This window comes from Hemibagrus wyckioides, linkage group LG16 (genome assembly GCF_019097595.1).
Source record: "Hemibagrus wyckioides isolate EC202008001 linkage group LG16, SWU_Hwy_1.0, whole genome shotgun sequence".
Lineage (NCBI taxonomy): Eukaryota > Metazoa > Chordata > Actinopteri > Siluriformes > Bagridae > Hemibagrus > Hemibagrus wyckioides.
The window spans coordinates 8,648,071-8,674,599 of record NC_080725.1 but is presented as its reverse complement, the minus strand read 5'-3'; the positions used below and the strand labels follow the sequence as shown (position 1 = coordinate 8,674,599).

General features: G+C 37.1%; 1 protein-coding gene across 5 annotated transcripts; it reads right to left on the bottom strand.

Annotated features, from left to right (window-relative positions):
- Positions 1-4,994: 4,994 nt before the first annotated feature.
- scarb1 (scavenger receptor class B, member 1) lies at positions 4,995-26,126 on the bottom strand. 5 transcript variants are annotated; one of them, XM_058412473.1, is made up of 14 exons: positions 25,663-26,126; positions 25,057-25,217; positions 22,293-22,434; positions 21,605-21,733; positions 20,919-21,014; positions 20,666-20,781; positions 20,323-20,489; positions 18,222-18,340; positions 11,905-11,978; positions 11,743-11,794; positions 11,383-11,529; positions 11,136-11,180; positions 9,709-9,772; positions 4,995-8,258 (listed from the first exon to the last, which is right to left on the bottom strand). In XM_058412473.1, the coding sequence occupies exons 1-14, from the start codon at positions 25,780-25,782 to the stop codon at positions 8,230-8,232; spliced, it is 1,461 nt and encodes a 486-aa protein (XP_058268456.1). In that variant the 5' UTR covers positions 25,783-26,126; the 3' UTR covers positions 4,995-8,229. The 5 variants fall into 5 exon arrangements, with proteins under 5 accessions (XP_058268456.1, XP_058268454.1, XP_058268457.1 ...); XM_058412471.1 differs by having other exon boundaries at positions 4,998-8,258; positions 21,605-21,808; positions 25,663-26,120; XM_058412474.1 differs by lacking the exon at positions 11,136-11,180 and having other exon boundaries at positions 4,998-8,258; positions 11,383-11,411; positions 11,506-11,529; positions 21,605-21,808; positions 25,663-26,119.
- Positions 26,127-26,529: the final 403 nt, after the last annotated feature.

The following is a 26,529-nucleotide window of genomic DNA, read 5'->3' as shown; positions in this document are numbered from 1 at the left end:
AGTCAAAGTCCCAGCCTGAATTATTGTCCCAGTCCGCCACTGCTGTCAGTGGTCATAATGTTACGGCTGATCAGTGTAGACACTGGCAAGAAAAAGTTCAAATAAATAAGACAAGCCGCCTTCAAAATGCTCTGTAACAATGTTCTAATTATCTGGCCCTGATGTGATATACCTGTAGGTCATTTTGTCCATTTTAAGTACAAATAAATGTGGGGGGTGTCCTTACTTTTTCCTCACGAGAAATTGGATTTTTTAAAATTACATTTTACAAATCATTTAAAAAAGATTGGTTTGGTTTTATTTGTTTAGTTATATTACTTGAATATGTCAACAGATCAGTGTTGATCAAAAAAACACAGGCTTTCATGTCGTGTCCTAATTTTTTCACATGACCCCCAAAACAGGAATGGTTTTACAGGTGGAGGCCACTGACATTTTTTCCCTACTCATCTTTTCTGACTGTTTTTCACTAGTTTTGTGAAAAACTAGTATTCTAGAATTCTTTCATCCTCCAGGAGCTGCCTCAATTAAACTGATAAACTGCAGTTAATCTGCCACAGATAAACTGAACTCAATTCAATTTATCTGACATTGACATTGTCTGAAAGCAGCTTTACAGATTATCAAAATTAGAGAACAGCAATGACTGTAGCACAGAGAAAGATTACAACTAAATTTTCTGAAGGTTACAACACTCAGCAGTTAGTAGGAAGTGCACAGGCCCTTACTTTGAATGACTACAGCACATCTCTGGCCACAGGATGTCACTAGTCTCACACAGCTCTGGTTTGATTTTTGGTCCACTCTTCAGTCTTTTCCACAGTTTGGTGACTGTAGTGGGTTTCTTGGCCATAACTTTGCTGCCAAGGATTTTCCAGAGGTTTTCTATTGGGTTTAGATCAGGACTCTGGACTGGCCATTCAGTGTTTTCAACTTCAAGGAACTGCTTTACCCATTTTGCTGTGTGACAGGGGGCATTGTCATGCATGAAAATTGCTGGCTGGTTGGGTGATGAATGCAGGGAAGGAACCGCATGTTGTCGAAGAAGGGTCTGATATATACTATATATTATAGCTGTTTATATATATATATATATATATATATAAACAGCTATAATATATATCTATAATATATATATATATATATATATATATATATATATATATATATATATATATATATATATATATACATACATATATATACACACTATATTGCCAAAAGTATTCGCTCACCTGCCTTGACTCGCATATGAACTTAAGTGACATCCCATTCCTAATCCATAGGGGTCAATATGACGTCGGTCCACCCTTTGCAGCTATAACAGCTTCAACTCTTCTGGGAAGGCTGTCCACAAGGTTTAGGAGTGTGTTTATGGGAATTTTTGACCATTCTTCCAGAAGCGCATTTGTGAGGTCACACACTGATGTTGGACGAGAAGGCCTGGCTCTCAGTCTCCGCTCTAATTCATCCCAAAGGTGTTCTATCGGGTTGAGGTCAGGACTCTGTGCAGGCCAGTCAAGTTCATCCACACCAGACTCTGTCATCCATGTCTTTATGGACCTTGCTTTGTGCACTGATGCACAGTCATGTTGGAAGAGGAAGGGGCCAGCTCCAAACTGTTCCCACAAAGTTGGGAGCATGAAGTTGTCCAAAATGTCTTGGTATGCTGAAGCATTCAGAGTTCCTTTCACTGGAACTAAGGGGCCAAGCCCAGCTCCTGAAAAACAACCCCACACCATAATCCCCCCTCCACCAAACTTTACACTTGGCACAATGCAGTCAGACAAGTATCGTTCTCCTGGCAACCGCCAAACCCAGACTCGTCCATCAGATTGCCAGATGGAGAAGCGCGATTCATCACTCCAGAGAACGCGTCTCCACTGCTCTAGAGTCCAGTGGCGGCGTGCTTTACACCACTGCATCCGACGCTTTGCATTGCACTTGGTGATGTATGGCTTGGATGCAGCTGCTCGGCCATGGAAACCCATTCCATGAAGCTCTCTGCGCACTGTTCTTGAGCTAATCTGAAGGCCACATGAAGTTTGGAGGTCTGTAGCGATTGACTCTGCAGAAAGTTGGCGACCTCTTCGCACTATACGCCTCAGCATCCGCTGACCCCGCTCCGTCAGTTTACGTGACCTACCACTTCGTGGCTGAGTTGCTGTCGTTCCCAAACACTTCCACGTTCTTATAATACAGCTGACAGTTGACTGTGGAATATTTAGGAGCGAGGAAATTTCACGACTGGATTTGTTGCACAGGTGGCATCCTATCACAGTTCCACGCTGGAATTCACTGAGCTCCTGAGAGCGACCCATTCTTTCACAAATGTTTGTAAAAACAGTCTGCATGCCTAGGTGCTTGATTTTATACACCTGTGGCCATGGAAGTGATTGGAACACCTGATTCTGATTATTTGGATGGGTGAGCGAATACTTTTGGCAATATAGTGTATATATATATATATATAAAATAATTTAATAGTATAATAATATAATAGCTATAACTATAATATGATAATGATAATGTAATATAATGTAATATTTATATATATATATATATATATAAATATTACATTATATTACATTATCATTATCATATTATAGTTATAGCTATTATATTATTATACTATTAAATTATTTTATTATTTTATTATATATAATATATAATATATTGTGTATAATATATTGTATTATATTATTATTATATTATTATGTTTATATTATATACACATTTTTATATATTTATATTTTTTTATATACACGTATATTTGTATATGTATATCCGATACACAATCGGCTTTACATAACTATTGGTGTTTTTCATAATTTACCATGTCTTTAATTTCTACTAAGTTTTTATTCTTCCTATTTTTCCATTTATAATTTTATTACCTATATCCCTATACTTTTCTTGTCCACACACTTTACTTTATACTTTATACTCTTCTTCAAATGTAGGACAGTCATAATAAGCATCTCACTACATGTCATACTGTATGATTTTGTATGTGACGAATAAAATTTGAATTTGAATTTGATAAACATTTGCATTCACTCTGCCATGTAGATGTGTAAGAGTCCCAACTCCTGCTGAGAACATCCCCCAAACCATGACGCTTCTCCCTCCACCTTTCACTGACTTCTTTCCACACTTTGGGTTCAGTCTTTCCCCAGTTTGATGACGAACATGTTTTCCAATCGGACCCAAATAAATTAAACTTGCTTTCATCACTAAAGTGAACTTTGGACCAGTTCTCCTCTGTCCACACAATATAACCTTTGCTGTTCCTCAGCAAAGGTTAATCTAGCCTTTTGATTCTTTCTGTTAATGAGAGGTTTGGTAACTGCAAATTGGGCTTTCAGTTCAAATTCTCTTAAACATCAAGACACTGTATGATGAAACAGATGCTTACTCTGTTCAGCACTGAATTGGCAAGCAATCCCAGCTGCAGTGTTGAACTGTTTGCCCATTGAGATTCTCTGCATTATCCTGTCCTCTTGCATTTGTCTTTCCTGGACAACCAGCCTTCTTGGAAGACGAATGAGTTTGTGACATTGTAAAGATGCAATATTGTAGAAATCACAGTTATTTAACGACCAACTTCTCTTGCTATGGCTGAAAAGGTCATACCTTTGGCCATCATCAGGACAACCTGCTGCTGGTGGGTTTCAGTCACTTTAGTATGGCTCACCATCTTGCAACGTCAGTGAAAACTGGAAAGTTAGGCAGTTAAATAGGGTTTGTCACATAATTAAAGAAATTAGTGCCATGTGCCAGATTAACACCAATAACTGGGAGGTATCTGAAAGTGTTCTCTAATTTTGATTAATGTTCTTTTTTAAATTTAATTGAAGTTTTTTATTCTGAGCTTCAAAATATATGTAACTCATGAAATATGCTTATAAAACTGCTCTTTTGTTCATAGGACGAAGCAGTGACCTTGAAATTTAGGAAATTGTATGCTCCAAAAATTACTATCTTATCCCTATTTTATCCCTAATGAGCCAGCCCCGCAAGACTCCAACCAAGGGTAGAAGCAGTGGTCACACTGGAAACTCAGAACACTGGGAGCTCAGGACTAGGACTTATAGCTCGACAAAGAAAGACAGAGAGAGAAAGATATTATGTATGCTTTTGATGTTTAAAGACAATACAGATTATGTGTAATGTTATTAATTCCAAGCAAATTCACCCCAAGAGCAGACCACAAGATGCTTAAAGACATCTCCAAATACCCTAAATGTATCATCACAGTACCGACAGCAAGCTTTTGCTACAGTTTATGCCAAAGTGCATAAATCTACAATCAGAAAAAGACTACACAGCTTTATTATGAGAGGTGTGCAAGAAGGAGACCTTTGCTGTCTACAAAAACATGAGGGCAAGACTGCAGTTTCAAAGAACACAGAGACAACCTAAGGCCAAGACTTCTGGAATAATGTGCTTCAGACAGATGAGTCGTAAATTGAATTATTTGGGCACCATAACAAGGCATGCTTGGCATAAACCAAATACAGCATTTCAGCAAATGAAACATGTAAGACCATCTGTCAAAAAAATTGAAGCTAAATTGTAACTGAACCTTGCAACATGACAGTGACCCAAAACATACCAGTAAATCCACCAAGGACTGGCTGAAAAGGAAAAAAATGGAGAATTCTGGAATGGCAAGTTCAGATCTAAATCCTACTGAGATCTTCTGGGGTGATTTGAAATGGACTGTGCATGCAAGAACCCTCCCAAACATCACACAGCTGAAAGAATTGTGCATTGAGGAGTGGGGGGAAATCTTCTTCCAGTCGATGTCAGAAACTGGTAGATGGCTACAGGAAATGTCTCATTGAGGTTATTTAAGCCAATGGGGGAAACACTAGCTATTAGGGCATAGGGTGTCCTAACTTTTTCCTCAGGGGAAATAATCATTGTTGTTGATTTCTTTTGTTTAATAAGAAAACAATAATATTTTGTTTTTTTTACATGCAATTACATCACTTTCATCTACAGGTACAAATTAAAACAGGATCAGAAATTATTTACATTTCTTAATAAAGAACTGAATATTCAGTTTGCAAAAATATATACATTTGCATACATTGGGAGAATTTGCAAGATGTGTACTATTTTTTAAAGAAAACATGGGTGAGAAGCCAAAACAAATATATTTTATTTCTTATAGGAAACCAGTTCATATGTAAGGCATAACAGAACGGCACAATCATCAAACAAAACATGACAATAAAGAAAATGAGGAAATAATCTCTGATCAAAAGTTTGCATACCTTTAATTCTTAATATCATGTATTACCCCCTTTAGTATCAATGATGGCATGCAGTCTTTTGTAATAATTGTGCAGGAGGTCCTTAATTCTCTCAGGTGGTATAGTTGCCCGCTCGTGGCAAAATGCCTCCAGTTCCTGTAAATCTTTTGGTTGTCATGCACAAACTGCATGTTTGAGATCTCCCCAAAGTGGCTCAATGATATTAAGGTCAGGAGACTGTGATGGCCACTCCAGAACCTTCACCTTTTTTGCTGTAGCAAAAATTGTCTGCTGATATTTTCTGATAACATGCTGCATTCATCTTGCCACCTGTGCCACTGGAGCTCACACAGCCCCAAAACATAAGAGATCCACCACCATGCTTTACAGTGGGGATGGTGTTCTTTTCACTGTAGGCCTTGTTGACTCCTCTCTAAACACAGCGTTTATGGTTGTGACTACAAAGTAAAATTTTGGTCCCATTACTCCAAATGACTCTGCTCCAGAAGCTGTGAGGATTGTCTAGGTGCTGTCTCGCGTACTGAAAGCGGGTCTTTTTGTGGCATGGGTGCAGTAAAGGCTTTCTCCTGGCAACTCGACCATGCAGGTCATTTGTATTCAAGTACCTCCTTATTGCTGCTTCTTGAAACAACAACACTTTTTTCCAGAGCAGCCTGTATTTCTCTCAAAGTTGTTTTTGGGTTTTTCTTTGCCTCCTGAACAATTCTTCTTGCATTAGTGGGTGAAATCTTTCTTGGTCTACCTGACCGTGGCTTATTATCAACAGAACCTCTTATTTTCCATTGATGACTTCATGTGACCACTATCCTTAAATAAGAAAAAAATCGTTTGCATTATAAGTCATGTTTTCCAATTAAACGGCAATGTTTAACAATTTCTTCAAATTTCAAAATTTTCAGCACAACTGCACATACACTATATTGCCAAAAGTATTCGCTCACCTGCCTTGACTCGCATATGAACTTAAGTGACATCCCATTCCTAATCCATAGGGTTCAATATGACGTCGGTCCACCCTTTGCAGCTATAACAGCTTCAACTCTTCTGGGAAGGCTGTCCACAAGGTTTAGGAGTGTGTTTATGGGAATTTTTGACCATTCTTCCAGAAGCGCATTTGTGAGTTCACACACTGATGTTGGACGAGAAGGCCTGGCTCTCAGTCTCCGCTCTAATTCATCCCAAAGGTGTTCTGTCGGGTTGAGGTCAGGACTCTGTGCAGGCCAGTCAAGTTCATCCACACCAGACTCTGTCATCCATGTCTTTATGGACCTTGCTTTGTGCGCTGGTGCACAGTCATGTTGGAAGAGGAAGGGGCCAGCTCCAAACTGTTCCCACAAAGTTGGGAGCATGGAATTGTCCAAAATGTCTTGGTATGCTGAAGCATTCAGAGTTCCTTTCACTGGAACTAAGGGGCCAAACCCAGCTCCTGAAAAACAACCCCACACCATAATCCCCCCTCCACCAAACTTTACACTTGGCACAATGCAGTCAGACAAGTACCGTTCTCCTGGCAACCGCCAAACCCAGACTCGTCCATCAGATTGCCAGATGGAGAAGCGCGATTCGTCACTCCAGAGAACGCGTCTCCACTGCTCTAGAGTCCAGTGGCGGCGTGCTTTACACCACTGCATCCGACGCTTTGCATTGCACTTGGTGATGTATGGCTTGGATGCAGCTGCTCGGCCATGGAAACCCATTCCATGAAGCTCTCTGCGCACTGTTCTTGAGCTAATCTGAAGGCCACATGAAGTTTGGAGGTCTGTAGCGATTGACTCTGCAGAAAGTTGGCGACCTCTTCACACTATGCGCCTCAGCATCCGCTGACCCCGCTCCGTCAGTTTACGTGGCCTACCACTTCGTGGCTGAGTTGCTGTCGTTCCCAAACACTTCCACGTTCTTATAATACAGCTGACAGTTGACTGTGGAATATTTAGGAGTGAGGTAATTTCACGACTGGATTTGTTGCACAGGTGGCATCCTATCACAGTTCCACGCTGGAATTCACTGAACTCCTGAGAGTGACCCATTCTTTCACAAATGTTTGTAAAAACAGTCTGCATGCCTAGGTGCTTGATTTTATACACCTGTGGCCATGGAAGTGATTGGAACACCTGATTCTGTTTATTTGGATGGGTGAGCGAATACTTTTGGCAATATAGTGTACATATCAATTTATTTTAGTGCAAAACCTTTAGGTATCATTTATCCAGTTAAACAAAGGAATGTTTTGATTGACCTTGCCAGAGCTGAGAATGTAACTCAGCACCGTTACATGTGCACCGGAGATGCCCTAACATTATGATGATTGTAGAAGAAATGTTCTAGGTACATCTGGAGTGGGAAAATATTGCCAAGGCAAGTTGTGCCATGCTAACAGACTCTTACCCAAAAAGAGTGGTTAAGTGGTGTAAGAAAATCAAAAGGTGCTTCTACAAAGTACAAATTTAGTGTTGTACACACTTACACAACCAGGCTATAGAATATCATCCTGTGGATTGATAAATAAAAGCTCCAATCCTGGTATAAACCACAAACAGTAACCAAGAAGCACAGAATATTTAAAAACAATTAACAACTGCTTATTGTCATTCTTTATGTTCAATAAACATTTTTAATAAACATCTTTACAGTAAAATAGGAAACTCATTTGTGCTTTTAGTATTTTATGAACAGAGCTCTTTTGTTAATCCATGCCAGTTGAAATACTGAATGATAAAAAGCCTTTGAAAGAATAATCTATAAAATGCATTAAAGAAAACATGCAACCCAGCTGAAATCTTACACAGATATAATCCCAGAATAAGGAAGACAAACGCCACCATTAGTTTTCTATGATTCTTAAAATTAGGACAGAAGAAAGTCTGTGCTGTGAAAGCAGAGGAAGCACTGTAATACTTGATGTTCTGTGCCAGTGGAGTTTCTTCATTGTCCAATGATCATGGGTTTACATCTGCACAGATTTGTAATTTCTATCTGTGAACATAGAAATAAAGGTATAAGACTAAAGTACACTTAATCTTACACTTATAATCTTTTCCTAATTAATATAATGTTTCATGTATTTTATGTAGGTTTTCTGATTTTTCATAGACAGAACATAACATGCTCATGATGACTAAACAGTTTTTCATGAAAGATGCAGAAGCAAACTATTAACTATAACTGAGTGCCTCACAAATGTATGCTAGTTTTTATACCTTTTTAGTTACAGACAGGGGCGATTCAAGAATTTTCATTTAAGGGGGGTAATAAATAAAGGTTTAACATTTGAGTACTAAACAAGCCAAATACGAGTCTTCCTGATCACACACACACACAAACACACACGTCCTCTGATCCTCGCTCTGTGACGCCGCGGTCTGCAGATTGAAGAACGCGCTGAAAGATGGGGAGGAGCCGAAGTCTGCCGCCGTTTTCATATGAAATTTAAAGGGGACTGAGGAGATCACGAATTTGTGTAGAGTTTATGGAGAATGGCAGAATTTTAGGAGGGCTGAGTAGAACTGTTAAAATAACCTATCTATAAATCTATAAATAACTATAACTATAACTAAATCTATAAATAACTAATAAAAATAACCTATCGACACCCATGGTTACAGCTATAACACAAGTGTCAAACTCAAGGGCTGGAGGCCAAACACAGATTGAACTTTGCGTCACAGCAAGCAAATCCACATCTTCTGCTAACTCACGGCCACTGACTTAAACTCCCAAGAGGCAATAACCGATCCACTCAACTTGCTTGTTGTTTTATTTAATTTTTTTTTAATTTCTGCTCTGCCTTTGATATCCCTTTTTTGCCCTGTTCTCCTGTGACTGTTTGACTACAGTTTGGATTATGCCTTTGGATTGTTTTGTCTCTTTATCTGTTGTTGTGTTTCATTACTTCTACATTTTTGTTCTTTGTCACAGTTTTTGTATTTTAATTCATTTACTTGGTTTCTCCCTTGTTCTTATAGCCACATTAATTTGTTTACCTTTCATTTCCCCTCTGTCTTGGTTATTACACTGTGTTTGCATTATACCTGTGTTTGCATTGAAACTTGGGTTCTGAGCAGCCACTTATCCAATTGTCTCAAAACAGTGGGGTGACCACATATTAATAAGTGCAGTAATTCCTACACCATTAATTAATATCATGATTCACCATTCACCATGATACAACATTTAATAATATGTAACTATCATTTACTCTATTATGCTGTGGAAGATGATCAGTTATCTTGGGTATTTCTGGACTTGAACTGCCCTTATACTTCATCAATATGTGAACTTCTGTAAGTCACATTAGTATGAGAGTTAGAAATAATGAAGAGATATAAAACCTAAATAGCCGAAAAGAGAAAGCATGAAAGGATGTGTTGTGTGGGGCTTCAATAGCCAGAAAAGAAGAGAGAGAGTTTAAAGAGGAAAAACCCACCTGTATCTTTTGCAATATATGTTTCTTTTTGAGTTGGGTCATGATTTGTGTCTTTATTGCTTCCCTATAAAAACAAAAGCAGACTGTATTATAATCAATGCTCGAATGATCTCAGCTTAATTAAACCACAACTAGAATCAGTTGTTAAATCATTCATAGAAACAATACAGAAATTTTTAATCCTGTAAATAACCAATTCACATTTACCAAATAGGCCTCCAGGACCACTAAATGTTGTATATGCCAAGCATGAGCAGGAAAATGCAAATGCACTATATGCATGTAATTCATTTTTGTAAATTAAAATTCAAAATTGTAAATCAATTTTAATTTAGCTGTATACAATCATTGAGAATACAAGAACATTTCTGTGATGGTGTCTAGGCAGATATTTGAGATTACAATGTAGTACAATTTACAATCCAATGCACTTTGCATTATTGCTTAAAACTGAATTTTCTACTGCACCTTTAACCACCACAGGCAGCAGGAATCACCTGAATACCATTTTATGTGCATGCACCTGCTTGGCAAGACTTTTCACACAGTGATATATGAAGTATTTGTACTAAACAATGTGGTCATCGAGATATTTTCCTTTTTCATCTTCCCCATCATATAAAGCACTGTGGTCTAAGACACAGCATAAAAGAAATGCCGTAAAGCAAAAAACGCAATCGAAAAAATAATTAAATAAAACAATTTCTACAAAAATAAATCTATTCAGAACAGCAAATCAGCACTACACCACAAATTGTGTGGTTTAAAAATGAATTATTAGTTCCAGGTACACTTTATATAAGATAATGTCACAGTTCATATGGACACCTTGACAGTTCTGCTTCTGTTTTTGCAGGTATTCGCTGAAAGCTAGATTTATTACTTATTATGTCACCTTTTTCAGACATACAAAATATTTCTGTAACATCTAATTATTATTCTATATGATTATTTATTCATTTATTTATTTTTTACTGATGCAGTAAAGAACTCATAAAGTCATAAGACTTTTGCACAGTGCTGAATGGGTCCAAACAAAAATAGCTGTATCCCAACAGTATATTGTATGCAACACTTACAGTATATGTAACGCTTTATAACACATGTATATTTCACTTATGTTAAGTTTTTGGATTAAATGTTAATTCATGAGTTGCAAGGTTCTTACATAAAGCGTATTTAAGCATGAAAAGCAAGCATGCAGGTCAAGAATGTTCAGAGCCTGATCATATGCCAAACAGGAGAACTGATTGATGTCATCATTAATTTGCATATTATTGGACTAGAAGAAATAATCACATATGATTTTCAAAACAGCTTACAATCAAAATTAGACTCGGAGTTTATAGAAATATATAGTATGTGGCAAAAAAAAAAAAAAACTACGGATCTTATAAAAAATTTTTTTTAAATTAATTAGGGCTGACCCCCTGGTCTCCTGTGACTCCAAATGTCCCTTGTTTCTTGTCTATCTGCAAAACACATTCGAAATTTTTAAAGTTCGTATCTGCAGTAACAAAACTCTGACATTCCTAAAGCTCTGCCCATCCAGGTTATGGACGATTGGATGAACCAAAAAAAAGATATGTTAAGAGACAGCAAGCCAACCAAACTGTAAAATGTAAACAAGCATTTAAGGCGGTCTAGTGTGTTTTATTTTTCATTGAGATTTACCTTAATGCTAAGTTGCAGAGCCACTGCTCCTATGATAAAGCACAGTCCAATTCCAATGAAGATGTACTGCATATACTCCATAACCATAGGTAAAATGACAAGGTTCATACGGAACATACTGACCATGGGGCCATCAATGTAGCCACTCTGGAAGAGAGAGCAGGTCTTCATTTAAACATTAAAAATATAAAAAAATAATACATAATAAAAGCAAGAAGTCAAGAAACATGTTTCACTAAGACTGATTCACTGTCTTCTGGGTCTAAGAATAAAGACAACGGGTTTGAGGTATTTTTTAACATTATCATTCAAAACATCAACTAAATTCATTATCTTTATAATCAGATTCATAACACATACCTCTCGAAACCAAATCAGGGGCATCACTACTTCAGCTATTTTACCAGTTTGTCTAAAAAAGCACAAAAGGGTGATTCAGCTAAGAAAAAAATACATTTAGAATTTATTCATACAAAGTAAGACAGATAAAGTTAAGAAAAACAACACTGAAACTATACTTACGCAATTCCTGGTACCTGCTTTATTAACAGGTTAAGCTGCATCTTAACAGACACATTCATGGGTATTCCAGTGTCCTGTAAAGCACTGCCAAATTAGTTACTTGAAACAGACACCATTATATACACATTATAACATATACACATATACTATATTGCCAAAAGTATTCGCTCACCTGCCTTGACTCACATATGAACTTAAGTGACATCCCATTCCTAATCCATAGGGTTCAATATGACTTCGGTCCACCCTTTGCAGCTATAACAGCTTCAACTCTTCTGGGAAGGCTGTCCACAAGGTTTAGGAGTGTGTTTATGGGAATTTTTGACCATTCTTCCAGAAGCGCATTTGTGAGGTCACACACTGATGTTGGACGAGAAGGCCTGGCTCTCAGTCTCCGCTCTAATTCATCCCAAAGGTGTTCTATCGGGTTGAGGTCAGGACTCTGTGCAGGCCAGTCAAGTTCATCCACACCAGACTCTGTCATCCATGTCTTTATGGACCTTGCTTTGTGCACTGGTGCACAGTCATGTTGGAAGAGGAAGGGGCCAGCTCCAAACTGTTCCCACAAAGTTGGGAGCATGGAATTGTCCAAAATGTCTTGGTATGCTGAAGCATTCAGAGTTCCTTTCACTGGAACTAAGGGGCCAAGCCCAGCTCCTGAAAAACAACCCCACACCATAATCCCCCCTCCACCAAACTTTACACTTGGCACAATGCAGTCAGACAAGTACCGTTCTCCTGGCAACCGCCAAACCCAGACTCGTCCATCAGATTGCCAGATGGAGAAGCGCGATTCATCACTCCAGAGAACGCGTCTCCACTGCTCTAGAGTCCAGTGGCGGCGTGCTTTACACCACTGCATCCGACGCTTTGCATTGCACTTGGTGATGTATGGCTTGGATGCAGCTGCTCGGCCATGGAAACCCATTCCATGAAGCTCTCTGCGCACTGTTCTTGAGCTAATCTGAAGGCCACATGAAGTTTGGAGGTCTGTAGCGATTGACTCTGCAGAAGTTGGCGAATTCTTCGCACTATACACCTCAGCATCCGCTGACCCTGCTCCGTCAGTTTACGTGGCCTACCACTTCGTGGCTGAGTTGGTGTCGTTCCCAAACACTTCCACATTCTTATAATACAGCTGACAGTTGACTGTGGAATATTTAGGAGCGAGGAAATTTCACGACTGGATTTGTTGCACAGGTGGCATCCTATCACAGTTCCACGATGGAATTCACTGAGCTCCTGAGAGTGACCCATTCTTTCACAAATGTTTGTAAAAACAGTCTGCATGCCTAGGTGCTTGATTTTATACACCTGTGGCCATGGAAGTGATTGGAACACCTGATTCTGATTATTTGGATGGGTGAGTGAATACTTTTGGCAATATAGTGTATATACACTATACAGGGGTCTTCAATCTTATTCACATAGGGCCTGATTTCACTTATTTATCCACTTCACTTTAGTCTCCAGTCAACTATTATACATGCCTTCAATTTTTTTGTGCTTCCACACTGTAACCAGACTGCCACTAAGTGGTCAGATTAAAGTTCTCTGGTTTAAACAATAAATCTAACAGGGTACACCTGGGCTACAAGAAAGACCTGCCAGTTACATGTTCCAGTATTTGTGATTACTTCACCACACTGTGTGGATTCAAGCAAAAGGTGACATGTTGTTAACACATATGGATGGAAAATCAGGAAATTAAAGTTGAAGTTCTGATCTCTCGACTTGTATTCATCTGTAAAGGTCCCATTGTTATAAACATTATACAGCTCTGGAAAAACAATTAAGAGAACACTGCCCAATCTCCAGATTTGAACCCTATTGAAAACCTCTGGAATGTCATCAAGAAGAAAATGGATGGTCACAAACCAACAAGCAAAGCTGAGCTGTTTGCTTTTTTGCAAAAAGAGTGGTATAAATTTCCCCAACAGCAATGTGAGAAACTGGTGGAGATCATGGAGCTGAAACGCATGCATATTGGGGTTATTCCACCAAATACTGATTTCTTAATGTTATTTAGCCAAAACATTATCACAATTTGTTTACAAATTATTTGCATTTTGTTTTATTTGAGTTATTAAAGCTCTGCAAATACTGCATGATCTTGGGTTGATGTGTTGTCATTTCCTTTAAATATACACTTTAAATAACAATAGTTATATTTTGAATTTAGAAATATTGTCAGCAGTTCACAAAAAATGAAACAAAACTGTTCATCTCACCAATACATGCACCTGTAAGAAAAAAACATAAGAAACTGATTATTTTGCAGTGGTCTCTTTTTTTTTCCAGAGCTGTATATAATTTTCCTTTCTAGGATGTCCAATGCAGAGTGAACAAGTTTGGCTTTAGATATTTACACAATATGGTGCATTTATTCTATGTTAAGGTCATTTGCAAAGTTATCTCCTTAAAGAATCTGATAAGGTAATTGGAATAGACTGCTGTTATCATAATTATATTGTCTTTTTTCGTATTCTAAATGTAATTGACCTATTATAAACAAATGAAGGTTACCTTGATTTTATTAGGTAATATTGTAAACTTTGATCTTAGTTTATGGATCCAGGCTGTTGAAATGACTAAGAGGATTTCTTACTTCTCTTCTGTTTTCACTGTCTAAAGGTTCAATTGATTATGTTCATTTTGTACAAATGTATTAAGACTGTATACAATAAGATGTGTTTCTATTGTATATCTGTTTTATTGTATTTGCACATATTTTTTTACAACAAAAAAGGTTACTGGCTAGCTGCAGGAAGCATAAGGCTGTATGTTTGTCTCAGTTGGCATTTTGCCACATATAGAATAATGATAAGATATAATCTAGTTTATGAGTTGTGATTAACAGAGTAGGATAAGGCTCTGCATGGCCAGATTAGAACCTGGCCACTTCCACAGTTATGAATTCAATAAAGTAATCATGGATGGCTTTTGCCCCCTTTTATAATACGCTTCAGTGTTTTCAAGATTTTTTTTTAACCTAGCCCTGAATCCAAAATTAAAGTAACAGGACAGACATATTAAAAACTCACCAGGGAAGGCTTTTCACTAGATTTTGGAAAAATGACAAAAAGACTTGAAACTAGTCTAAAATGTTCTTCTTTCTCAGTCATTTAGTGGGAAACAGGGTAAAAGTGGTGCACCTTTCTGTCTGCAACACATGAACATTATATATGAAATTTGGCAATAAATGTCATTACTCAAATCAGAAATATACTAATAATATATTAATTTTAATGCAAAAAGTTATTTCTACTATATTTCTGTATAAACAATAGAAATGGTTTTATTAAAAGAGTTTCTCTGTATATAGTTCATGAAGACTACATGCATTCTTCAAAAATATAATTTTAATTACATTTTATACATTTTATTATAGGTCATCCTTAAATTATCATTCTTTGTTGTGGTGTCAATCACGGTCACTATAACTATTTATATTTTTAGATGTTTATTGGTGTATATAACATTGTCCTGATTTGGGATAAAACATTGCTTTTATACTTATAGTTTCCTAGTAAATTGTACAATCATGCATTAAATCCACAGGACTCCTCATCTGGTTAAGTTGAAAAAAGTTTTAGAATTAAAAAACAAGTAACTAAATCTATAAAAATTGACCACTTTATGATGATTAGATATCCACCATCTGCTATCACACACACACACGCACACACACACAATATACACACATACTGTGTTTAAAGTAATATAGATTCAAATAATATAACTAAACAAATAAAACCAAAGAAAAGTTTTTTTTTTAAATCCAATTTCTCGTGAGGAAAAAGTAAGGACACCCCCACATTTATTTGTACTTAAAATAGACAAAATGACCTACAGCTATATCACATCAGGGCCAGATGATTAGAACATTGTTACAGAGCATTTTGAAGGAGGCTTGCCTTATTTAAACCTCAGACATTTAGCTTGGTTTGCTCTTAATTGTTGAAGTGAGAGGTATCACTATGGTGAGATCCAAAGAGCTCTCTGAGGCCTTCAGAAAGAAGGTTGTTGATGCTTATGAGTCTGGTAAGGGATATAAAAAGATCTCAGAGGAATATGTAATGAGCCATTCCATTGTCCAGAAAATCATTTACAAGTGGAGAACATTTTAAAACAACTACAAACATGGCCAGATCAGGCCGTCCAAGCAAATTCACCCCAAGAGCAGAACACAAGATCCTTAAAGACGTCTCCAAAAACCCTAAAATATCATCACAGGACCTACAGCAAGCATTTGCTATAGTTTTATGCCAAAGTGCATAAATCTACAATCAGAAAAAGACTACACAACTTTAATTATTATGAGAGGTGTGCAAGAATGAGACCTTTGCTGTCTACAAAAACATGAGGGCAAGACTGAAGTTTCCCAAAGAACACAGAGACAACCTAAGGCCAAGACTTCTGGAATAATGTGCTTCAGACAGATGAGTCGTAACTTGAATTATTTGGGCACCATAACAGGGCATGTTTAGCGTATACCAAATACAGCATTTCAGCAACCTCATACCAACTATGAAACATGGAGGTGGAAGTCTTATGGTTTGGGGATGCTTTGCTGCAGCAGGACCTGGCCAGATCACCATCATAGAATCCATTATGAATTCTACATTGTATCGGAAGGTGCTTGAGGAACATGTAAGACCATCTGTCAAAAAATTGAAGCTAAAGCGTAACTGAACCGTGCAACATGACAGTGACCCAAAACATACCAGTAAATCCACCAAGGACTTGCCTAAAAGGAAAAATGGAGAATTCTGGAATGGCCAAGTCAAAGCCCAGATCTAAATTGAGATCCTCTGTGCATGCAAGAAACCCCTCAAACATCACACAGGTGAAAGAATTGTGCATTGAGGAGTGGGGGGGGAATCTTCTTCCAGTCGATGTCAGGAACTGGTAGATGGCTACAAGAAACGTCTCACTGAGGTTATTTAAGCCAATGGGGGAAACACTAGCTATTAGGGCATAGGGTGTCCTAACTTTTTTCTCAGGTGAAATACTAATTTTTGTTTTGTTTAATAAGTGATAAAGTGATATTTTCTTGTTTCCATGCAGTTACATCACTTTCATCTACAGGTACAAATTTAAACAGGATCAAAATTGACATGTTGACATTTCTTAACAGAACTCAATATATATTCAATGGGGTTTTTTCCACATAACTGTATATACAGTATCTCACAAAAGTGAGTACACCCCTCACATTTTTGTAAATATTTTATTATCTTTTCATGTGACAACACTGAAGAAATGTCACTCTGCTACAATGTAAAGTAGTGAGTGTACAGCCTGTATAACAGTGTAAATTTGCTGTCCCCTCAAAATAACTCAACACATAGCCATTAATGTCTAAACCGTTGACCATTGGCAACAAATGTGAGTACACCCCTAAGTGGAAATGTCCAAATTGGGCCCAATTAGCCATTTACCCTCCCCGGTGTCATGTGACTTGTTAGTGTTACAAGGTCTCAGGTGTGAATGGGGAGCAGGTGTGTTAAATGTGTTGTCACATGAAAAGATATAATAAAATATTTACTGTACTCACTTTCGTGAGATATAGATATATATATATATATATATATATATATATATATATATATATATATATATATATATGTGAGTAAATTTTTCAACTCGATGTAAGTCGAAACAACGTAAAACATTACTGTATATATATACAGTATGTGTGTGTGTGGATGAAAGCTGTCCAAGTTCTGAGATCTGATTTGTTACTGTGCAAATGACTAGGATCATACATGGCCTATATCCATAAACTCCAGTTTACACTATCACTCAATAAAATCAAGGTAATCTTCGTTTGTCTATAACAGTTTTTAATTACTTTTAGAATATCAAAAATCATACTATAATTATGATTAAGGCAGTCATATCTTGATACTCATACAAATTTCCAATTACCTTATCAGATCGTTTAAGTAGATAGCAAATAAAGTTGACCTAGAAGCAATGCAGCATGTTGTCTAAATAACTAAACTTGACTGTGCATTGGACTACCAATGAATTATATGAAGTCGACAATGATTCTTAAAACATTTGATATACCGATAATTGTAATAATGAGAACTATATTAGAAAAGTATGGCTATTGTTTTCTTCCAGTTTAGATGCAGTGTCTCTCCTCACTAGTTCTTCGTATAAATGCCCCCCTCTAATGCTGTTACAATGCATTACATGAAGAGCAGTTGAAATGCACAAAATCATTCCCCTTAGCATTAAAGAATCTTACCTTGACCCTTAAGCTTGCCTTAGTAGATTTTTTATATGTGAACAGTTTTTCTTACTGGATGTATGTCAATGAAGAGTCCATGATCTCTCTCGTTGGGGCTAAGCCCATTGACAGTCTGCAGAAGTGCAGGATCAGCGTTGTAGAAATGTGGATAGGAAAGGAACACAGGGGAGTCTAAAAGGAACAAACCAAACGTAACCTTAATATATTGCCTGGATTCAGGGGTGTTATCAGTACTTCTTTGCAAATACATTTTAGATGTATTGTTCAAGCTACATACTAAATGTGAACACTAAATATTTCACTGCTAAGCATAGAAATAAAAAACAATAATTTTATGACCAGGTACAGAGAAAATTAATTTTTAAATGATACAGTACATACACTATATTGCCAAAAGTATTCGCTCACCTGCCTTGACTCGCATATGAACTTAAGTGACATCCCATTCCTAATCCATAGGGTTCAATATGACGTCGGTCCACCCTTTGCAGCTATAACAGCTTCAACTCTTCTGGGAAGGCTGTCCACAAGGTTTAGGAGTGGGTTTATGGGAATTTTTTGACCATTCTTCCAGAAGCGCATTTGTGAGGTCACACACTGATGTTGGACGAGAAGGCCTGGCTCTCAGTCTCCGCTCTAATTCATCCCAAAGGTGTTCTATCGGGTTGAGGTCAGGACTCTGTGCAGGCCAGTCAAGTTCATCCACACCAGACTCTGTCATCCATGTCTTTATGGACCTTGCTTTGTGCACTGGTGTACAGTCATGTTGGAAGAGGAAGGGGCCAGCTCCAAACTGTTCCCACAAAGTTGGGAGCATGGAATTGTCCAAAATGTCTTGGTATGCTGAAGCATTCAGAGTTCCTTTCACTGGAACTAAGGGGCCAAGCCCAGCTCCTGAAAAACAACCCCACACCATAATCCCCCCTCCACCAAACTTTACACTTGGCACAATGCAGTCAGACAAGTACCATTCTCCTGGCAACCGCCAAACCCAGACTCGTCCATCAGATTGCCAGATGGAGAAGCGCGATTCGTCACTCCAGAGAACGCGTCTCCACTGCTCTAGAGTCCAGTGGCGGCGTGCTTTACACCACTGCATCCGACGCTTTGCATTGCACTTGGTGATGTATGGCTTGGATGCAGCTGCTCGGCCATGGAAACCCATTCCATGAAGCTCTCTGCGCACTGTTCTTGAGTTAATCTGAAGGCCACATGAAGTTTGGAGGTCTGTAGCGATTGACTCTGCAGAAAGTTGGCGACCTCTTCGCACTATGCGCCTCAGCATCCACTGACCCCGCTCCGTCAGTTTACGTGGCCTACCACTTCGTGGCTGAGTTGCTGTTGTTCCCAAACACTTCCACATTCTTATAATACAGCTGACAGTTGACTGTGGAATATTTAGGAGCGAGGAAATTTCACGACTGGATTTGTTGCACAGGTGGCATCCTATCACAGTTCCACGCTGGAATTCACTGAGCTCCTGAGAGCGACCCATTCTTTCACAAATGTTTGTAAAAACAGTCTGCATGCCTAGGTGCTTGATTTTATACACCTGTGGCCATGGAAGTGATTGGAACACCTGATTCTGATTATTTGGATGGGTGAGCGAATACTTTTGGCAATATAGTGTATATGAGTTTCTGAATATTTGCATGACTAGAAACACAAACATCATCTGATTTTCACAAAAGTCTTAAAAGTAAAAAGTAACAATATTATGCTTCATTCATTTAATGAGGACAATAATCCATTTAAGGACAGTGTTTACATTGCTGACATTTTACTTCATAATTCATTGGCACAACTTCACTGTTCAAGAATTCACTGTTCCAACAACTCTTGATTTTTCTAGTGAAGATCTAGTGAAGATCAGGCTTTGATAGAACTATGTTTAAATATACCCTAGAGGTGCCCATATCTTGACACTCACAGACAACTATACTATAATTTTCCTCAATAAATCAAGTATAATATTTCTTCATTATTAAATTATTAAATTGTGGTTTCTTTGTCTACTTTTAGGGTTTGTATGAAAACATGACAATGTTTAGGTCATATTTATGCAAAATATGTACATTAAACAGAGAGAGAGAGAGAGAGAGAGAGAAAGGGTGTCACAATGTCTATCTCTGAATTTTCACAAAGATACTTACTGTGCCTGCAAGTGCTAACATCAAGAAGACCTGATTGTCTGCACGGACAGAAGCCTTCATTTGGAGGATAATCCGAGCCATTGGCAAAGAGAGTTTTTGGAGCCACATAACGATACACAGGGATTCCTTGTGAAGTTCCTGGTCTCTTATACACCAACTCCATTGACCTTAAATCAACCATAACATTTATACAAGAAAACATTCTTTACAATGAACTGATGTGAGCTTAAAGAATATGAAAGATGACAATGCATATCAGAAACCTGTGTCCAGCTTCGACAATACATACATAGATACACATATAATATACTTAAAAATAAGTGTTTTACTGTGAAGACAGTACCTGCAGGTATCTGGACTGTAAAATGGAAGATTGGATTCTTTGGTCATGAATGGTGGCCACATCTGGCCTGCTGTACCATTGATCATGTTACACTGCTCTGATTTCCAGTAGTTTACCTGAACCATTTTAAAGAAATTGAAATCGAAAATGTGGGTTTACTGGTATAAACAATTAAACTCCATTGACAAAATACTGTAATGCAAACAATTTTGTTGCTGCTAAAAGTGTTCTCTTACTAACTTTAATAACTCACTTTCTTCAAACCATTCCAGGAATCCACTTTATGAACTACCTTGATGTCATCCTTACCCGTAAAGACAGTAAACAATCCAGTGTTGGAGTTGTTCATCTATAATGAAGAAGTCGTCTTTATTTGTTAGATAAACATTACAAAAATTGCACAAAAGTTAAAGAAAACATATAGCAGTAAATAATAAGAGTAAAGTAAATAGAATAGAGAAAATGGGGATGCTTGACACAACAGACAAAATACAGTGTAAAGACTCAATAATTCATCTTCATTGGCTGCTTTAACCTGGTCATAACTGATTAGATGCCTATCCTGGGAACACTATGGGCGATGTAAGAACAGACCCTGGATTGTTAAGGATTCATATTCGTCCAAACAAACATTCATGTAGTTAGAGCAACATACCAGCATGTGTTTGATTTTTTTGTTTTGTTTTTTTTTGGGTGGAGGTAGTAGGGAAATTGAGGAATTGAAAGAAACCCACATGGACTCAGCAAAAACATGCAGCAAAACTCCTCACAAAACCTATAGAGGTATGAGGTTTCAATTCTACATGCTGTGCTACCATACACCACATATTAAGTGTATAAATGGTTACTCCAGATTTTATTACTACTACTCTGGTTACAATATACTAGTCTGGTATTATATACAGCAGTCTAATATATGACAATCCACAGATTACATACCTCAACAAATAGTCCAAACTTCCCTTTAATTGGCATCAAACCCGGGAAAATGCTGTTAAGAAAGTCCACCAGCTTGCTATTGTATCCCCACATAAGCTCGCCTACAGTTTTTGTTACAAAGGGGCCCTCCTTAAAAGTATTGAAAAAGAAACTTATCATTTTCTTCAATGAAATGGGCAATATGTCCACCATCACTGATGTTCCCTAAAACACAATAAATCAATTGGGGGTGAAAAAAGAAAATTTGGTTATAAAACATTGTCCGTGTGTTATGACAGCAAAAGTAGCATGAATTTCTTTTTGTTTGTTATATTATAGATATTATGATACTTGTTCATTTAAAGGAAACACTCTTTGGGGCAATAATTAAGCAAAATAAGATTTACTGTTATACTGTGGGAGTTGATCTGATATCCAAGTGTATATACTGATATACTATGTGATTAATAGCTTGGCAGTGTATATAGTGTGGATATGCTGGACAAAAGGTATGATTAACATCCCAGGTTGAGCTTTGATCACATTTTTGGAGGGGAGGTCTGTATGTATATTGTAATATACAAACATCCATACAGAATAATTAAGGTAATTGATAAGTAATAATTAATGCAGACAAAAGAATAACTTTCTAACTAGCAACATTTCCCAAATGTTGTTTTTCTCTTAAACTGTTAACAATGTGTCTTACCAGCACCAGCAGGTTTGGGATGGTGACCACATCGGACTCATTGCCTATAGACATGCTCTCCTCAAAGAAATACTGCCGATATTCACGATAAGACACTGTCTTGTTGTCATGGAACGTGATATTGTCTTTCCAACGCTTCTCTCTAAAAGTAGAAAGATTGGGTCAGTTGAATGATGAGACTGTCTTTATATTCTAACCACTAGACTCTTGAGGGAGAGCGTTTCAAATGCCAGGACAACAATAGCATTTTTAGAAATTGACATATCTTTTCACTATTTTCTTTACCCTTTCCTCCTGTATTTTAGTATTAATAGTTTACTGCATTTTGTAAACCTGCCAACACACCTTTTTGTAGGACAATAAAACTTGTTAACAATATTAAAAAAAATACATTAATCCACTCCTTAGTGAGTGAGAGAAAAATATAAAACAAATGTAAGGAATAAAAAGATAAAGAAAGGATAAATAATAAGAATGTGGAAGAATAAGTAAAGAAAGAAAGTAAAAAGGGACAAATATTATTATGTGCATGATGAATCACACGTTTTCAATTGCTTCACACTGCAAAAAGCTATGCACATGATTTGAGGGTTATATGTGGCAAAATGTGCTTCCTTAATCATAGGTCATGTGTATCTTCTGAAAAACAGGAAACCACTGTCCAGTCACCAAGTACAACACACACACACGCTGCATAATGAAATATCTTGATGACTGCATGTAAAAAACACAATATATTTTGATTAGTAGTCCTTGTATGAACACAACTAGATGAAAGATGAAATTATTATGCCTATGACTTTAGATATATCATTTACATATAATCTCAGAGTTGTAGGTTCTGTTCTTTCACTACTTGTTTCACTACAATTTACTCTTGTAAAACTTATATCACTATTGATTCTTTTAACAGATGAAATTCGTAAGGGGAGGCAGCACGGTGGCTTAGTGGTTAGCACTGTTGCCTCACAGCAAGAAGGTCCTGGGTTCGAATCCCAGGGTCGAACTGGGGCCTTTCTGTGTGGAGTTTGCATGTTCTCCCCGTGCCTGCGTGGGTTTACTCCGGGTACTCCGGGTTCCTCCCACAGTCCAAAGACATGTACGTTAGGTTGATTGGTAATCCTAAATTGCCCATAGGAGGAAGTGTGTGTGTGGTTGTTTGTCTGTCTATGTGTGGCCCTGTGATGGACTGGCGACCTGTCCAGGGTGTACCCCTGCCTTTCGCCCTATGTGCGCTGGGATAGGCTCCAGCAGACCCCTGTGACCCTAGGAATAAGCGGGTATAGACAATGAATGAATGAATTTGTAAGGGACCTATTCTTAATTTGGTAAAAATTAGGACAGGTATGAGTAGCATGACCCAGAATTGTTGATAAAATTAAAATGATAGGTTTAAAATACTTTAAAATATTCAATACAAAAATTCAATATAAAATGACAAAATAATTCAACCAAATGTAGACAGAAAATGCTCAAGTTGCATCACTTTTCGGGATAGTATAATAATATTTAATTTGAATACAATTTTAAGTTCACAGAATAAAAAAAACACTCCCATAAAAGAAAATAAGAACACAAGTGAGGACTAGACTTGCTAAGACAAAATGATAGAAGCAGTGATTGAAACATAGATAAGAAACACTTTGGTTCATCAGTGTCAAAAAGCTGAGACCTCAAAACGTTTTTGTATGCCTAAATAATTGCATTGCTGTCTGTGGATCTTTGTTTGGCTTTCTGTACATCACCTAATGCTTCGACAGATTTCTAAGTTGGCTTTGGCTCTGTCACAACATAAAAAGAATACATTAAAAAATAATAATAAAATAAAGAATAAGCTTTTGAGAAATATTCTTCTGAGAAACAGAAAAACAAGTGAAACATGATTTTACTAACATTTTGGCCTCAACAAAAGAATGAGGAAAGGCTAGGGGTGTATGTGTCTATCAATATGATATATTTTGGATCTCAATCCAGTTCTCTCATGTCAGACACCACTGTATAGACATGTGAACATTAATTACGGTTTTACCCCTTCAGGCAGGGTGGGGTGGGAGAATGTTACTTTTTAAATCATATTACTATCAGTGTCTATTTTTAAAGGGCCCCTAAAGAAAAATAAACTATATGCATATGTTACAGGATATGATAAGAAAACAGGACCATAATACATGCTCATACCATATCTCTACCCACACCATATCAAGCGCATTGATCTGTCTTCATTTGCTATGGATTTTAAGGAAAATTATGGAAATGTTGAAGGTTCATTGTAATGTTGAGACATGTTTAACATCTAAAGCAGAAGAATTTGCTCCATCAAGTTCAGACCAGAACAGACAAAATAAGGTAATTAATTGTTCGAGTATGCACACAGCACTCATGATACTTAAGAGATAAAATTAAGACTTATTAAAGAACTATATGAGCACTTAGAAACTTACAGTGGAAATGAACTGACCAACTGAAATGTTAAATTCATAGACAAATTAATAAATAAGAAATGTTTCATTAACACTGCAATATTTGTTTCCTCTTAAGCTTTGTGTATACAGATCATATCCAACATGTTACATTTAAATTAATTTATTTATAGTTTCATGATCATTAAAGGCTACTGCAAATGTGTAACTGTGCAATATATAAATTGATAAATGGGTCTAAATAAGCAACAAACAAACCCAAAAAATAACCGCATGTCTTTAGAGATCTTATATTTGATAATATCAGATTCATGAGAGAATCCTTAATAAACCATTCCACCCACCTGTACACGTATGGACCTCTTTGCTCAACTGTGGGTTTCTCTCCTGCCAGTATCTCTTCAGGGTTGAGAACATTGAAAAAGTATATGGACATGAAAAATGGTACAGGAATGTCTTTCCACATAGTGTAGGACAGTTTGTTTTGGGGGTTGAGTTCTACATTCTGTGAAACATATGACAGAGCAATAGAGATGCGAAATAAAAAAAAAAAGCAAACAAACATGTACAGTAGGCTATAAATTGCTGTTTTGCAAAATGTTCACAAACGTATTGTTTCTTTTAATTGTTATAACGATGACAAGTCCAAATAGACCGGGGGATTAAACAGACAAGGAGATTAAAGTGATCTTGCAAAGTCAAATCAGTTGTACGCAGTTGTGTACTCGAGAACAGCATTTACCAGTCACAATAGGGATCGTGATTATTGGAATAAAGCCCGTTTTGTTGTCGAAAATATATATGGTCCAAATGAATTCCTCAGGTTAGATTCATTGATATTCATTGAAAGCAGGCTGTACTGTGCTATACGAACTAAGTTTCAAAATACTGTTGTTGTTTTTTTTGTTTGTTTGTTTTTCATTTTTGTCAAATTTGTAAAACCAGCTTACCTTTATTATCTGATCCTTAACAACAGCCGGTCCCACAAACGCGAGGACAGTCCCAAAAACAACTGCTAAAAGTCCGAATACTGAAAGTCCTATTGCTATCTTAGACTTTGACATGGCCATGAGGAAGGGATATTGCTGAAATCGCTAGAAATATTGAAGCTGATTCTTCTCACAGGTCAGCTTTTTAAACCACTGGCTGTTCATGAAAATAGTTACAGCCGGCTTGCGAGATACACGCGACCTCTTCTGTGTTGTCTCCAATGAGTTCAGCGAATCGCAGCAGGATACCAAGTTCCAGCTTCCACCCCTGCTCATATTTACAACACCTTATAAATGGAGTTTAACACATTAACAGCCAAGAGACAGGTTGCAGACGTCTGGGGATTGGAGTTAGACTACATGAAGAAGAATGACTTCTGAATGCTGACTCCGGCTCTAGGTCAATAAACTGTAGCTGAGTGTAATTTCCGACCGGGATATTTACTCGAAATGCCCAAATAGTGTGCACTTGCGGACTATTACCTGAATAAACACATAGTATCTTAATTTAACATATTATATAATTATGTATACAAATAGTTAATTATTAATTTAAATTGTCGTTTCTTCAAAATAAAAGTACTATCATTTTTTAATGTATTTCTATAAAAAAAACTGTTCTCTAGTTTTAATTTTTATTAGATTTATTAGAATTAGTATATTTTGAAAAGAACGCAAATTAAATATTATTCAGATGAATGCTTTAGAAAATGCTTGAAAATGTTAAAAAATATTGTTACTGTCAATACCATCAAATACAAATACAATACAAAAAAAAAAAGATTCTTGAGTCCAGTAAGGTTTACCTCATTACCTAAAATGTGAAGA

Excerpts from the sequence above, each read along its gene's own strand:
- scarb1 (XM_058412471.1), bottom strand. The coding sequence starts at position 25,782 with ATGGCCATGTCAAAGTCTAAGATAGCAATAGGACTTTCAGTATTCGGA. Across the intron at positions 20,782-20,918 it reads CCTGGAATGGTTTGAAGAAA|GTAAACTACTGGAAATCAGA; the intron begins GTGAGTTATTAA and ends AAAATGGTTCAG. Across the intron at positions 11,795-11,904 it reads AAGCAGGTACCAGGAATTGC|ACAAACTGGTAAAATAGCTG; the intron begins GTAAGTATAGTT and ends GTGCTTTTTTAG.